This window comes from Mercenaria mercenaria, chromosome 11, assembly GCF_021730395.1.
Source record: "Mercenaria mercenaria strain notata chromosome 11, MADL_Memer_1, whole genome shotgun sequence".
In the NCBI taxonomy this organism is placed as follows: domain Eukaryota; kingdom Metazoa; phylum Mollusca; class Bivalvia; order Venerida; family Veneridae; genus Mercenaria; species Mercenaria mercenaria.
The window spans coordinates 47,032,486-47,046,220 of record NC_069371.1 but is presented as its reverse complement, the minus strand read 5'-3'; the positions used below and the strand labels follow the sequence as shown (position 1 = coordinate 47,046,220).

Below are 13,735 nucleotides of genomic sequence, written 5' to 3'. Positions count from 1 at the left end.
TCGATAAATTTTCAGACAATGCGCTTACATAATTATACTTTAGGATTAAATTACCCTTTTCTGGTGCTCTTGCATGTGCGAATCCGGCCGAATTTTCTTTTTTATGCTACGTGCAAAATATTTCGAAAACAACTTTTCATCTAATATTGAATCGAAACTACCACCATGAGATTGGAAATGATCTAACTAAGAAAATGAGTACTCACACTTATATGTTTCGTTTAGAAAAAAGAAAGTTATCGCCGTTTTTCGAATGTTAGGCCTACTGATTGACGCAATGTTGAAATATTAGAATAAATATACTGTTGGGGTCAGCGATATGTAAACGTCCCGACTAAATCTATCAAAAAAGTCTTATTACACAGCAAAGTCGCCATAACAAGTAAATACTCTTTTATTCTGTCTTCATTATCTGGTTAGTAATTACTTTTTAATGTTAAATAAATTATGTTCATTTTCCAGTAAGTGTTTTGACCCTTATAATCTTTCGGTATAATAAAATAAATATTGCATTCCTGAGAGGGTGGTATGAAAAATGTTCACCCCTCGAAATATGAATATAGACCTCGGCTGGCGCCTCGGTCGATATTCATATATCTCGCGGTGAACATTTTTCATATCACCCTCTCAGGAATGCAATATTTATATGTGACGTCGTCTTTGAAAACCGGTCCAGATGCGGCATGACGTAATATCGAGAAACGACGTTTAAAGTTGCGCCAAGTTTACGCGCGCTGCTTTCTACCACCTGTTTCAATTAGCAAAAGTTTGACCGTTAAAATACGAGTATTTGTTACATGATTAATAACAACTTCTAAGAGAATGACTATTTAGACGTTGGGCATGCAAAAAATTTAATGGTATTACGCCTAAAGCAAAAATATTTCGGTCAAAATCGATTGTTTCCCCTTTGCTTAAATTGTTTCCGGTTTCGGATTTACCAAGAAAGCATGTGAAGTTTACTTTCGTAAAACTACTTTCTGTCCAACCGTGATAGGATATGAGACTTGTTATATTGTTTACTGATAAGGTAAGTACCTTTATAAACAGTTGTTAGCGTAATATATATGAAATATTGCCTCGAAGTCTTGGAAAGAATTACTAATTTGTCACGTACAGGTACCCGGAAGTAAATATTGTTGCTAACCCATGTTTGTTTATAGATACCAGGATCAGTGTCATACCGAGGGAAATTTAAAATGAAATTTATCGTTTAAAATGAGTCAATCTAGTGCTACAAGCACAGTACCGTATGAGCTAACAGATTTTCAAGATCAAGACTTTATTGAAGAGCTGAATGAAGTTGACAATTTGTACTTTAACGACAGAATATTAACACCACAGTCGAACCAACAAAACCCTCTGTTTTATGTAGTCCGACAGGAGATACAAGTGATGAAGAGTCTGATATTAATTATGATTCTGACATTGATGATGACAGTGAACATGTCCCTCTAGAGTTTAATGAAGCAGATTTTAAAGAGTACAACTGCCAAGCCCAATTCAAAACAAATACATGTGGATGCAAATCATTCTACGGAAAACCATGTAGTACTGTTGTAGATTTTGATTTTTTGATTGAGTTGAGGGAAAACTACAAAGAGTTGTCTAGAGATGAGTTAGATATAGCACTTAAGTCCGAGTTATTAGGTCACAGACATTCTGACAGTTTAACGGATGGCAAGAAGCATGTTAAAAAAGAGAGGGAAAGGCCATATCAGGAATTTTATTTGTCTGGTAAAAGAGTTTGTAGAGCTACATTCTGCTTTGCTCATGGCATTGACAAGAAAAAGTTGCAGGCAGTAGGTCGGTCATTGGATGTTGATGGCTTAAAACCTCGTATTCATGGCAGAAAAGGTGTCCAACCCTCACATAGCCTTACCTTTGAAGACCGAGAACGGATAAAAACATTTATTTGTAGATATGCCCGGGATAATGGGCTTCCATTGCCCGGTAGATTACCAAATTTCAAGGAATCACATGTTCTTATCATACCGTCAGACAATACTGTGTCTGACATAAATCAGAAGTATGAAAAGCTTGCCACGCAATTACAGTACAGAGTTGCTAGTCTGGGGACGGCATGATCTGTGTCCTTACATAAGTGTTTGCAAACCCTGTACAGATATTTGTCAGCAATGTCAAAAATTTTCATATGAGATAGGTAATAGTGGGAATTTGCCGGAAGAGGAAAAAACAGCTCTTCTTGTTGAGTATCAAGCTCATTTAAATGCTGCAAAGCAACAAAGGGAATATTACAGGCAACAATGCATGGATAGTACACTTAACTACAGTCTCTTGCCTCCAGAATACAAAAGTGATGGTGAGATTCATGAATAAATCTGCTTGATTTTACTGTACATACATTGAAAGTGTAGTTTTGAAAAGAGTAATAGCATATTATTAATAAACATCTATTATCAGTTCAGTCATATTAAAATTCTTACCTTGCTAATTTTCTAAATTTGACTACTTCCATCTTTTCAATCTTTCACTACCTTTGAATATAGTTCATAATTTGGTATTCATTGAAACTTCACTGATAGAATAGCAACCAGTGCAGGTCATGATCAAGCTGCACGGGTTTGTAAAGACAGATACAATTGCCACTTACTAGCATGCTAAGAAGTATAAAACTGCATAATCCTTTTGATATAGTTTAACAGTGCTGTATCTTTGGTGTAGATGTTTAGTTTTTCTCTCTCTTAGTTCACAAAAAAATCTGGGGTCCCTGTTACTGTAATTAAATTTTCAAATGCAGCAGATTTAAGAATGGCATTGGTCAGTTTTTAGACTGTTTTACAGCAAAACACTGAACAGTTCTGTCACATGAGTAGTCCCCAGACAGAATATCACTGGACACACTCCCTAAATGTTTTACTTAATACAAAAAATAGAACGTAGTAGCAAAGCCAAGGTATTTATAAAATGCAACTGTTTTTGCTGTGAGTATCATATTAGTCATGTAATTTCTTTCTAGGAACTACTCTATTGCCAGTATTGTTGTTTCATAATGTTTTGTAACAGGATGATTGTATATTTATAGTGGGAATTTAGGATATGAGCCGCCCCATTAGAAAACAAACATAGTGTGTTTGCGGCCAGCATGGATCCCTACCAGCCTGCACATCCATGCAGTCTGGTCAGGATCCATGATGTTTGCTAACAGTTTCCATAATTGCAATCAAGACTTTGAAAGTGACCAACAAGAGTCCTGGCCAGACTATACGGATGCGCAGTCTGGTAGGGATCCATGCTGGTCCCAAACGCACTATGTTTGTTTTCTCATGGCACGGCTCATATAATGATTTTTTTTTTTTCAATATTTGAGCCTTGCTGTGTGAAAAACTTAGAAAATGGATTCTATGATAACTTTAAAATTATTTTGTGGTAAGTTAATAAAAACATTTCATATTACTTAATGTAATATTTAGGTTATGTTTGCAACTTACATGTAATGTATCTTCTTTCAGATAATATACCATGTTCCTTTGATGGCTCGTTCCACTACAGCTGGGACTATGCTCAACAGGTACATATACCCCATTACAGCCAGGAAGTTGGCCCTGTTTACTTCAAGACCCCAAGAAAATGCAACGTATTTGGGATGTGCTGTGAGGGATCAGGTAAGCAACATGCATCCACTAGCTCCTATTGTAATTTTCATGTAATTATTTATTCATATCTCTGTCAAAACTGTACAAGAACATTTTGAATGCTTAACACAGTACTTGTATAACATTATATCTTATTAAACTGAAAATAATTATAAATAATAAGAATTTTGATTTATTAATTAAAATTAAAACATATCAATAAATTGTTTTTTTTTTCTAATAAATTGATTTTGATGTGATTATTTTCAAAATTAATGAACAATTTCTGACTAAGAAGATGTGAGGTGAAAGAAATAATTAAAAGTACTAGTGTATCTCAGTAACTTTCAGAATGAAGTAGATTCACAGAGGTACAAGTCAGTAATCTTTTTTAAAGAACAAAGATTTTTCTAGCTTCGCACTCTATACACAGTTATCATAACAGCTGGGTCAATTTTCTTTCACATTCTACACAGTAAAAGTTTGACATTAACCTAAATGATGTAAAAATCTCACTGCATTTACTATAATCATATTCTTCTATAACATTTTAATAAATTTTATTGCCCCAGGAATGAATTTTGATTAGACTGAAGACTGTAAAGGTTTCTGATATATGGTAAGGACTTAATTTTTTTTCAGGAAAACAAGTGTTTTATCTTGTGGATGAAAGTGACTCAATTGGTAAGGGGGCAGACAGTGTTGTCAGCATGGTACACCACTACCTATATTGGTATGGTCATGGGGAGATAGACGGCAAATTCCATTTTGACAATGCTGCTGGTCAGAATAAAAACAACATTGTGCTGTGGTATGGTCTGTGGAGAGTTTTACTAGGTAACAACCCCTATATTTTTATCTCTTTGAAAGCTGTTAAAACTTTGTCTGATTTTAACTGTTGGACTGCATGAGATATGTATGTGCAGTCTGGTCATGATCTGCACTGTTTGCTATTCAGTCGACACATTTTCTATGAGAACACCTTTAAACTATAAATGGTACTGTCTCTACTGAAAGATGGGGTAGTCTATTTTACAAGTTTAGCAGGTTAAGGGCTAACATAATGATAACAATAAATGTGCTTGTTCAACATGCTATTTGCACTTATCACAATCTACAAACAAAGTACATTTTATATACTGGCCGCATCCTGTTGTCAGTCTGTCTGGCAATTTGTGGTAGCATTGGTTGTAAGAATAATCCTTTATCAGTCGGTGATACTTTTATGTAATTAATGATACTTTTATGTAATTAATGATACATAAAATAATTAATGAAAAAAAAAACCCCAGATGACACCCAGGTTTATTGTTTAAAATAAAATATGTACTGATTTACCTATTTATTACAGGATATCATAGATCAATTGAGTATTCAACGATGATTGCAGGCCATACAAAGTTTGAACCCGACTGGCACTTTGGAATTTGGAAAAATCGATGGAGGAGGGTAAATGCTGAGACCTTACACGACATTGCAGACACAGTGGATCAGTCTTCAAAGAAAGGTCATAACATTGCACAGTTGGTCAATGATGGTTCAAAGCCTGTCACATTCTATCAGTGGAGAACTTTCTTGTCACAGTATTTTAAACCTTTAAAGAACATTACCAAGTATCACCACTTTTTCATATCTGCAGAAGCACCTGGAATTGTTAATGTGAAAATCTTAAGTGACAGTCCAGTTGTATCAGTCAGCTTGCTAAAAATGTCTCCTCCAAGGGTACATTGCCAAATGTGTCTCCTTGTCCTGGATTGACACCAGCCAGACAATGGTACCTTTATGAACATATTAGAGAACATTGTTTATCTGAAAAATCAAAGGAATCAATTTGTCCAAAACCAATTGTGCCAAAGACTGAAATTGTAATCAACGAGGATTGCTCTGAGAACTGGAAAAAGGGAAGTGGCTGTAAGAGAAAAAAACTGTTGTTGAATTAAAAAGTTCATACAAAAAGTACTGTCTGAGATTTCAATTTCAAAGGAACCTTGCGGAAACTATATATACAGACATTCATAACTGTGTGTATTAAGAAAAGTATGCTTTTTGATGTTTAAAGAAGATATGTTGCCTTTTGGTAAATAATGTTGACAGTTGTATATTCATACAAGTCCATTAAGAGTTTATTGACAGAAACATTTAAAACATGCATTTTAAATGCTATGGTACCATAACAAAACCATTTTTAGATATGTCGCAATGGTTACCAACTGTACATCATGCTTTTATAGTAATTAGAGGGTCTTGAGAATGTATGACTATGCTATCAAAATATACACTTTAATAGAAAACTACTGAAGAATTACTCTATGTTTCAGGAGATTATCAAATACAGATATAATGATTTTGTCATAGAATTGATGAATAAAGTTGACTGTTGTATACTGATACCAGTAGTTCTAAGATGTTTCATCTTTTGTGCTATCTACATTATAATTTTAGTTACACTACCTGAGAAAGTGAATTGTAGTATGAAGGAAGACATGTTTAACCAACTCAGTTGATATTTATTGACATGTACATACATGTTGAATGCAACCTTACAATACCAAAACTATTGCTTTATATATGTTGCCATGGTAACCAACTGTGAATCATGCTGTTATAGAAATGAAAGAGTCTTGAGTATGTATGACTAAGTTATCAATAGGGAAAAATCAAGACCACTTTGCTGTAGTACAACATGCATGTTACATCCAATTTTGAGGCATATTTTGACCTATCTCTATTGGTAAGGATTTTTGTATGGACTTAGATTTTTTTTTTTTTTTAAGATTTACTTCCCTTTGTTGTTACTACAAATAACTTATATTGTAACTTTATGTAATCATTTTTTTAACTGGCATAAATGTTTGCCTCAATGAGACAGAGTGTTGTGTGCAACTCCCAGTCCTTTTGACAGCTGACGGGCTCGACATGTTGCCCGTGGGCATCTAGTTTTAGATAAAGGAATTTAGTGTATATGTTGCCATGGTTACATAATTCAAATTATGTTTCATAGAAGTTATTGATTTGTATTTTCAATTAGGGATATACAATGTATAATTCCATTGTAATAGAATGTTCACTTTCTTTAATATTTTCCATTATAATTAGCCAGTGAAAAACAAATGATGCAGAAGGAATGACTGAAATGTTATGTTCTTACGATAATTACTTTTGTTACAAAACATACCATAAAACTGAGTATTTTAGAGTATTTGAAAGTAGTTTTGTGTGTTTTTCACATTTCTTTTCCTGGATACTTATACTTTCAAATATCTAACTTATTAGAAACATAATTTCAAATTAGTCTGTTGTTTTAAAGTATGATAATAGAAAAAAAGGAGTTTAATACTTATGTTGCCATGGTAACGCAATTTGAATATTTTTTCTTAGAAAATATGATTTTAAATTAGCTGTATTTTTCTACTTTATAATAAGCATCTACAATTCAAAATTTCCTAGTAATATATGTTTTTTTTTTTTAATAGTCATTTATTACCAGAGGTGAAAGACAGATTAAGAAGAAACAATGACAGAAATGTCTTACTCTTATGGTTATACTCATGTAACGAAATCTATCATAAAACCTAACATATTTTATATTTTTACAAGAAATCTTCGGATTCTATTTTTGAATACATAAACTATATAATATCCAACTTAATGAATCACTTTTCCAGATTTATCTCTTGTTTTAAAGTTTTAATGTTGGAAACAGAATCAGATGTATATGTTGCCATGGTAACACAATTTTACCATCTTTTATAAAAAATGTAAAGGATTTTTGTTAGCTAGATATTTGCTCTTTAAGTGAAAATCTAAATATACATAATTTTTATTATAATAGAAGATCCATGTATTTAAAGATAGCCAGTTATTAACAGTAAGTGAAAAACACAAACTGAAGAAACAATGGCTTAAATAGTTTATACTTATGGTTAATACCCATATTACCAAACCTATCATAGCACCAAACTTTATTTAATATTTTCGTCTGGAATTTTCAGATTTTGCTTTTGAATATCTATACTTTCAAGAATTCAGATTATTGGAAACATTTTTCAAATAAAGCATCTATTTTGAAATTCTACTGTAGAAAAAAGAATATAATGCATATGTTGCCATGGTAACGCAATATGAATAGTGTTTTCATAGATAATATTGACAATTTTAATTGTCAGTATTTTCCTACTTTGAATAAGCTTCTAAAGTATACAATTTCATAGTAACAAAAGGTTTAAAATAGACATTTATTACCAACAATTGTATGACAAGCTATGAAGACACAATGATGATAATGCCTAAATCTTATGGATTTTGCCAATTGTACAAAAACTGTCATAAAACCAAACATTTTTAAGATTTTTATGTTAAATCTTCAGATTTTATTTATGAATACCTATACTTTTATTATATATAACTTACTATAAACATTCTTTCAAGTTAAGCTTCTATTTTACAACTATTGAAGAAAAGGGAAATTAATGCATATGTTGCCATGGTAACGCAATTTTAATAATGTTTTAATACATGATATGGAAAATTAAAATTGATTAAATTTTTCTACTTTTAAGTAAGCATCACTAGTATAAAATTTCATAATAATAGAAGTTTCATTTATTTTAAAAAAAAACTCATTTATTACCAGCAAGTGAAAGATTACTTGTGAAGAAAAATGACTAAAATTTCTTTTTCTTATGGTTATTACCCATGTCATAAAGATGGTTATAAAATCAAACATTTTGGATATTTTTGTGTGAAATTTTCATGCCATATTTAAAAATACATTTTTTTTCAAATATTTTACTTTTTGAAACCTTATTTCAAGTGAAAATGTTTTTTTTAAGTATTTGCATGTAGAAAAAGGGAATTTAATATAGTTGTTGCCATGGTAACACAATATGAGTAATGATTTTTATTGAAAGCTTGTCGATTTTAATTGATTAACAATTTGTGTATTAAGTAGGGATCTATATTAGATCCTGCCATTGTAACTGAAGATAAACCTATCTTACAATTGTGAACTATTACCAGTGACAAATAAACTTGAAATAAAGGATATTAACTGAAATGTTCTATTTTTACTTTTAATATCTGTGTTACAAAAAATGTCATAAAACTCAATATATTGAAGATTTTCCTCTGAAATTTTCAGGATTTATTTCTGAATGGATGTACTTTCTAAATATGCAAAAATCTGAAAATGTCAAATTTCCTCATCTGGACCCATTTTCTCAGTCATGGTCACATATAATGTATTTAATTTAGCATAAAATTTTCATATAAGGTAGAGAGCAACACAAACATAAATTGATGGTGTTACAAGCTGTATTTCTGTAAAGTTAAGAAGTAGTATGATGTACAGTGGAGTAAGTCTGTAACATACTCTACACATGAAACGTTACAATTTCAATACACATTCATTCTTATTTCAGTGTACATGTAAGCAGAATGACTTACTACAAAATGATAAATTACTGTAATAAATCCACTCATTTACAGCCTATCTTTAAATGAGTGCAGTTATCTGGTCCCCATTCTGTATTAAGGGAGAAACCTCCTCCGGGCTTGTTGCTTTGGTCGCATGCAATTGGTGATGCCATAAATAAGTGACGACATAGAGGTCAGGCGTGAAATTGTCATTTTCCGTGCTGGATTCAAGCAGGAAGGTCGACTATTTTGTTTCTCTTAAAATTTTTAACCCTCCTAACCCAAAAACCCATTGGTATCGGAGAGTTGCTTCGTTCTGTTTCTTTATATTTTCAAGATAACACGTTCACTTAGATCTACTGTTATGCTATTCGTCGGTACACTCATATGATGATTTTCGTCATGTCTGACTGCTTGGAAGAACCTTGACAGACTTCCGAAGACGGGATCCCAACGATTACGACATATGCAGAAACTGTCAATGGGACTGGTTTGAAATTAAATAGCTGTAATATGTGAAATAGTTATGAGACTATAGTGTTCTTGGGATCTTGGTGATATAACGGTACAATAACAAAGTGAATAAAGAACATGTCATTTGCAATAGACTCCTTGGTCTTCAGAACTATATGCATGTGATAGCTGAACATTATATATGACTAAAAATAACATTTTTATCTAAGATAATGATGTTAAGGTTCATTCCATAGTAGACAATGCTTGTTACGATTTGATATGGCATTTTAGCGCAGTTATCAATAACATATTCATGTTGTTCAAGACATTCGGCATTGTACATGATTGGTATTTATATTACTAAACAATTTTTTATAGCATATTTGCAATCGCAGTCAAAGTTATACTGCAATTTTTGTAATAATATCTCTTCAAAATTTGCATGTACAATGTTTTTATTAACAGTCAGTCATGGCAAAAGCAATTGCCTTCCTTTAAACTCTTAATATTATATCATGATATGAATATTTACTTGAACAGAATAGAACGGATATACATATAATTGTGTTGTAGGGTTTCTCCTATGGTGACCAAGTAATGAAATATATTAACGTATTTATCAAGCAAGGAGTGTTTCTGAAGATATGGTGTATTCTGAAAAGAAAATGTAGAAAAAATCAGAGCCACTGCCAACATATTGATGATAGCTTATCCGAAAGGTATTTCTCTGTAGACTGCTTCTTCTACTGCTTACTAAGAAACGTTTTTGACACATGCATTACACATTTGAAGTAGATGCATCAGTAAGATTAAAATTCTTATTGGACATACGGTACTATCATGTTCACACTTCAGTCATTCATGTAAGAAAGGGTATGTATGCGGTAACTCGCGTGAGATATACAAAATACCATGCAAAGATAATTTAAATTCTAAAAATAGTTGTAGAAAATTTGTCTATGAATATGAGATTTAATTTGTCAATAGGTGTTATCGGGTTGTCAAGGAAAAAGATCTAAGTTTAGTTCTATCTTAACAACGTATACTTTCGTGACATAAAATATCTCATCGCTTTGAAATCGTACATTATCCGCGAAAATGTCCACGTTTTGAAAAACGCGAAACATAGTATCCGCGAACATTTCTAGGTTTACAGTACTGCACATACTATACATGTAGAAAGTATGGTCACATTACCTGATTTACTGACACTTTTTAAGACACACTAAGATGAAGGAATTATGTTTTAAGATATACTTTATGACGTTTTAGTTAAATTGGAATGAGAATAGAAGGAAATATTGAGTGCATTGATAAAACTGTAGTAGAAATATTATTAAGTAAAAAAGCGGTTAAATAAAGAACAAATAATTGGACATAAAAGTTTAGATAATATGCGCAAATCTTCTGCATTGTAACGATTATAGATACCAAGTTTCATTTTACCTGAATGGAAAATGTAGGAGGAGTTGAGTACATAAGGTACTAATGTAGTAACACTTTGAAGTGAATTAAAATACTATGAACTTTTAACATCTAATTGGTATTCAGTAAGTATCGACTATGATCTTTAAGTTGCCATTCTTCATAAAAATGCAATTATATTGTATGCATTACCGTGAATATTAAACGAGAGCAAATTGTTTTATCATACTTATTTGAACACGCTGGTCAAGCTTCGCAGCTGGTCCATTCCGCTGCATTCTATTAAAATGCGAAACAGCAAATATCTGTTGTTTTTTTTTATCAATGATGAGATGTATTTTGAAAATCTTTGAAACAGATACTTGAAACACAAATAAATTATGCAGATGTTTAAGTAGTGTAAATACTTGCATTAAAATACTAAAGGAAATATTCTGTACCTATATATATTGCTCAGTATACTAATTTAAAATATGAAATATTTCAGCAGAATATTCATTGACAAGTAACTTATATACAAGTGTATACGTACTACAAACATGCAAATTGATTACTACATGGAAAATAATGATATCACATTTTGTGACATGTATAAATGATATTTTATGATTTTAAGTTTTCGGATGCTTCGCATGAATTTTGTATAGTACGTAAAGACTGATGTATGCTTAATATATTATGGAATAACACAATTTCCAGCGTTATATTTTAGGAAAGGGTAAGTAAGGTATTTGGATTAAAATAGCACAAGTGTGTTAACTTATCAGTTATGCAAACTAAGACATGATAAATTTTATTAAGGTTATTAAAGATTACAAAATTTTGTTTTCATACATTTATGAAGTCTTTAGGTTTTTTTGCAGTTACCCTGCCAACGGTCTTTGATAAGTCTAACATCTGTTAAACTATAAGTGATATTTCTACCTATCATTAGATACCAAAAATGTTAAGCGCTACTCGACGGGCGAATGTCTTATGTTCTTACCTCATATACAGGTCTTTTACAGAACAGTATGCTTCGACCACAATCCCGTTTAATTATATTAAAGCAGACAACTTTGCCAATCTCCAATTGTCGACTTGGCAGAAAGGACAAATCATCATTTTTGGAACTGGTAGGAAGATTACCGGTCGATGATGTCAGAACTTGAAATACATTTCTCAAGCAATAATAGCTGTAATGTTTTACACACAGCTGCATGAATTCACAAGAGTGAAATAGTGTCATTGAAGTGTCTACCTAACACCTATCTGCTTATCCGCACCTGGATTTATATTTTTAGTCATATCAGTTTAAATACTAGTTTGGCAAGTATTAATCCCACGGTTTTTTCATGAGCAGATTTAGTGTAGTGGCAAGTGCCTTCTTCATCTGAAATTTGTAGAAGACAGATCGCTTACAAAAATTCCCTCCCACCTTTCCCAGATTCATTTTATTGTAAATATGTTGTTTTAACACATTTCTGCCGTCAAGTTTAATATATTTCAGCGCCACAATTTGTACCATACCGCTGGGCCCCGATACTGGCAAATTTACTGCTGCATCAACGATGTCACTCGGCTTCGAAAATCTACTGTATATAAAAGTGATGATGTGCTATACTTGTCGGAAATAAACTGTTCAGGACAGAATTATAACTATTGATAAACTATGTTAACTTTTTAATTCAGAATGTTTGATGAAGTTAAGCTACATATAATCATATGCTTGAAATAAACTTTTCAATACAGAATATCATATAAAATAAATTATACGTACGGTCTTTTGTGGGTCGAATTAGTGATGTGTTTTCTACTTTGTGAAAATGATTAGTGATGATTAAGTCAATTTATCATTAATCTAGTGACTCAGAGTTATTTTGTAATCGTGACTTATTTCATGATATTTAACTTAAATGCTTTGTCCGAAGTTTGGTATCGAGGGTCTTATTCTGTCTTGTTGGTCTTGTATATACATTGTCCGTGTTATGTGAGCCAAAACTTTATAATGATCCACAAGTTATTTGGCATGTCTTTGAAAGACTTCACGATACTACAACAGTATCTAAAATGCTCTTGTTTCTAGGTTGGCCTTCTTGTAGCTGCAACCTCGCGTCCAGGTGGTCATCCGTAATATTGGTGTTATTAGGTGGGCGCCTTTTAACCGTTAGAGATGGGCCTTGACCGTGTGGTCGGCCGTTCACTAAGTCCAAGGATTGACTGTCATATAAACAGGGCTGTTTTCTATTTATCGGCCATGCGATTATTAGTGATCAGTTGAAAGTTACATTTTATTATATGTACGTGTAGGTCCGTATATATTGTTGATATTATTTGTGGATAACTTTGCTACAAATCTCTAACACATGAGTATGTTGAAACAGACATTAAATCCCCCCACACCCCCCACCATCCCCACTATTTAATCCAAGTCTGGTAGTTAGCTCAGTCAATTGTTGCATGGATGGTTTTAAATCTGTTGTAACAATTTCTGTTATAGCACCTTCCCTAGCACTCGTGTCCGTACTCGTGTTGTAATGGATATACATTTTCATGTATTATGCATAAATGTTTAAACAAATTTATACAATTAAGCAAAGAATCGGGGGACTATCTCACCTTGCTTCGGACTTTGCTTTGTTTTTTTGTACTTTAACAGGAATTCGTACTAAATGCATTTTATTACGTATATACAATCAATATAGTTCGTTATCATCTGATTTCATTGGAATCTATGAGAACATCTTTGCCTAGTTTCCCATTAGTGAGAATGACTAAACTTTCAATTACCTAATAGGTCTAGTATATTATGCGCTTATTATCATAGTTTTCTGCACCCTCGTGTTGCTATGTTGCTTCCATGC

The 13,735-nt window shown here is 32.3% G+C and overlaps 1 protein-coding gene across 1 annotated transcript; it reads left to right on the top strand.

The window, feature by feature from the left end:
- The first annotated feature begins 3,236 nt into the window (after positions 1-3,236).
- On the top strand, positions 3,237-6,100 carry LOC123563558 (uncharacterized). Its single transcript, XM_053518080.1, has 4 exons — positions 3,237-3,626; positions 4,239-4,433; positions 4,948-5,318; positions 5,915-6,100. The coding sequence occupies exons 1-4, from the start codon at positions 3,458-3,460 to the stop codon at positions 6,098-6,100; spliced, it is 921 nt and encodes a 306-aa protein (XP_053374055.1). The 5' UTR covers positions 3,237-3,457.
- Positions 6,101-13,735: the final 7,635 nt, after the last annotated feature.

What these genes read in the sequence shown, in the direction of transcription:
- LOC123563558 (XM_053518080.1), top strand. Translation starts at nt 3,458, where the DNA reads ATGTATCTTCTTTCAGATAATATACCATGTTCCTTTGATGGCTCGTTC. An exon ending in GATGTGCTGTGAGGGATCAG is followed by an intron (nt 3,627 to 4,238) that starts GTAAGCAACATG and finishes ATTTTTTTTCAG; the next exon opens with GAAAACAAGTGTTTTATCTT. An exon ending in TCTGTGGAGAGTTTTACTAG is followed by an intron (nt 4,434 to 4,947) that starts GTAACAACCCCT and finishes TATTTATTACAG; the next exon opens with GATATCATAGATCAATTGAG.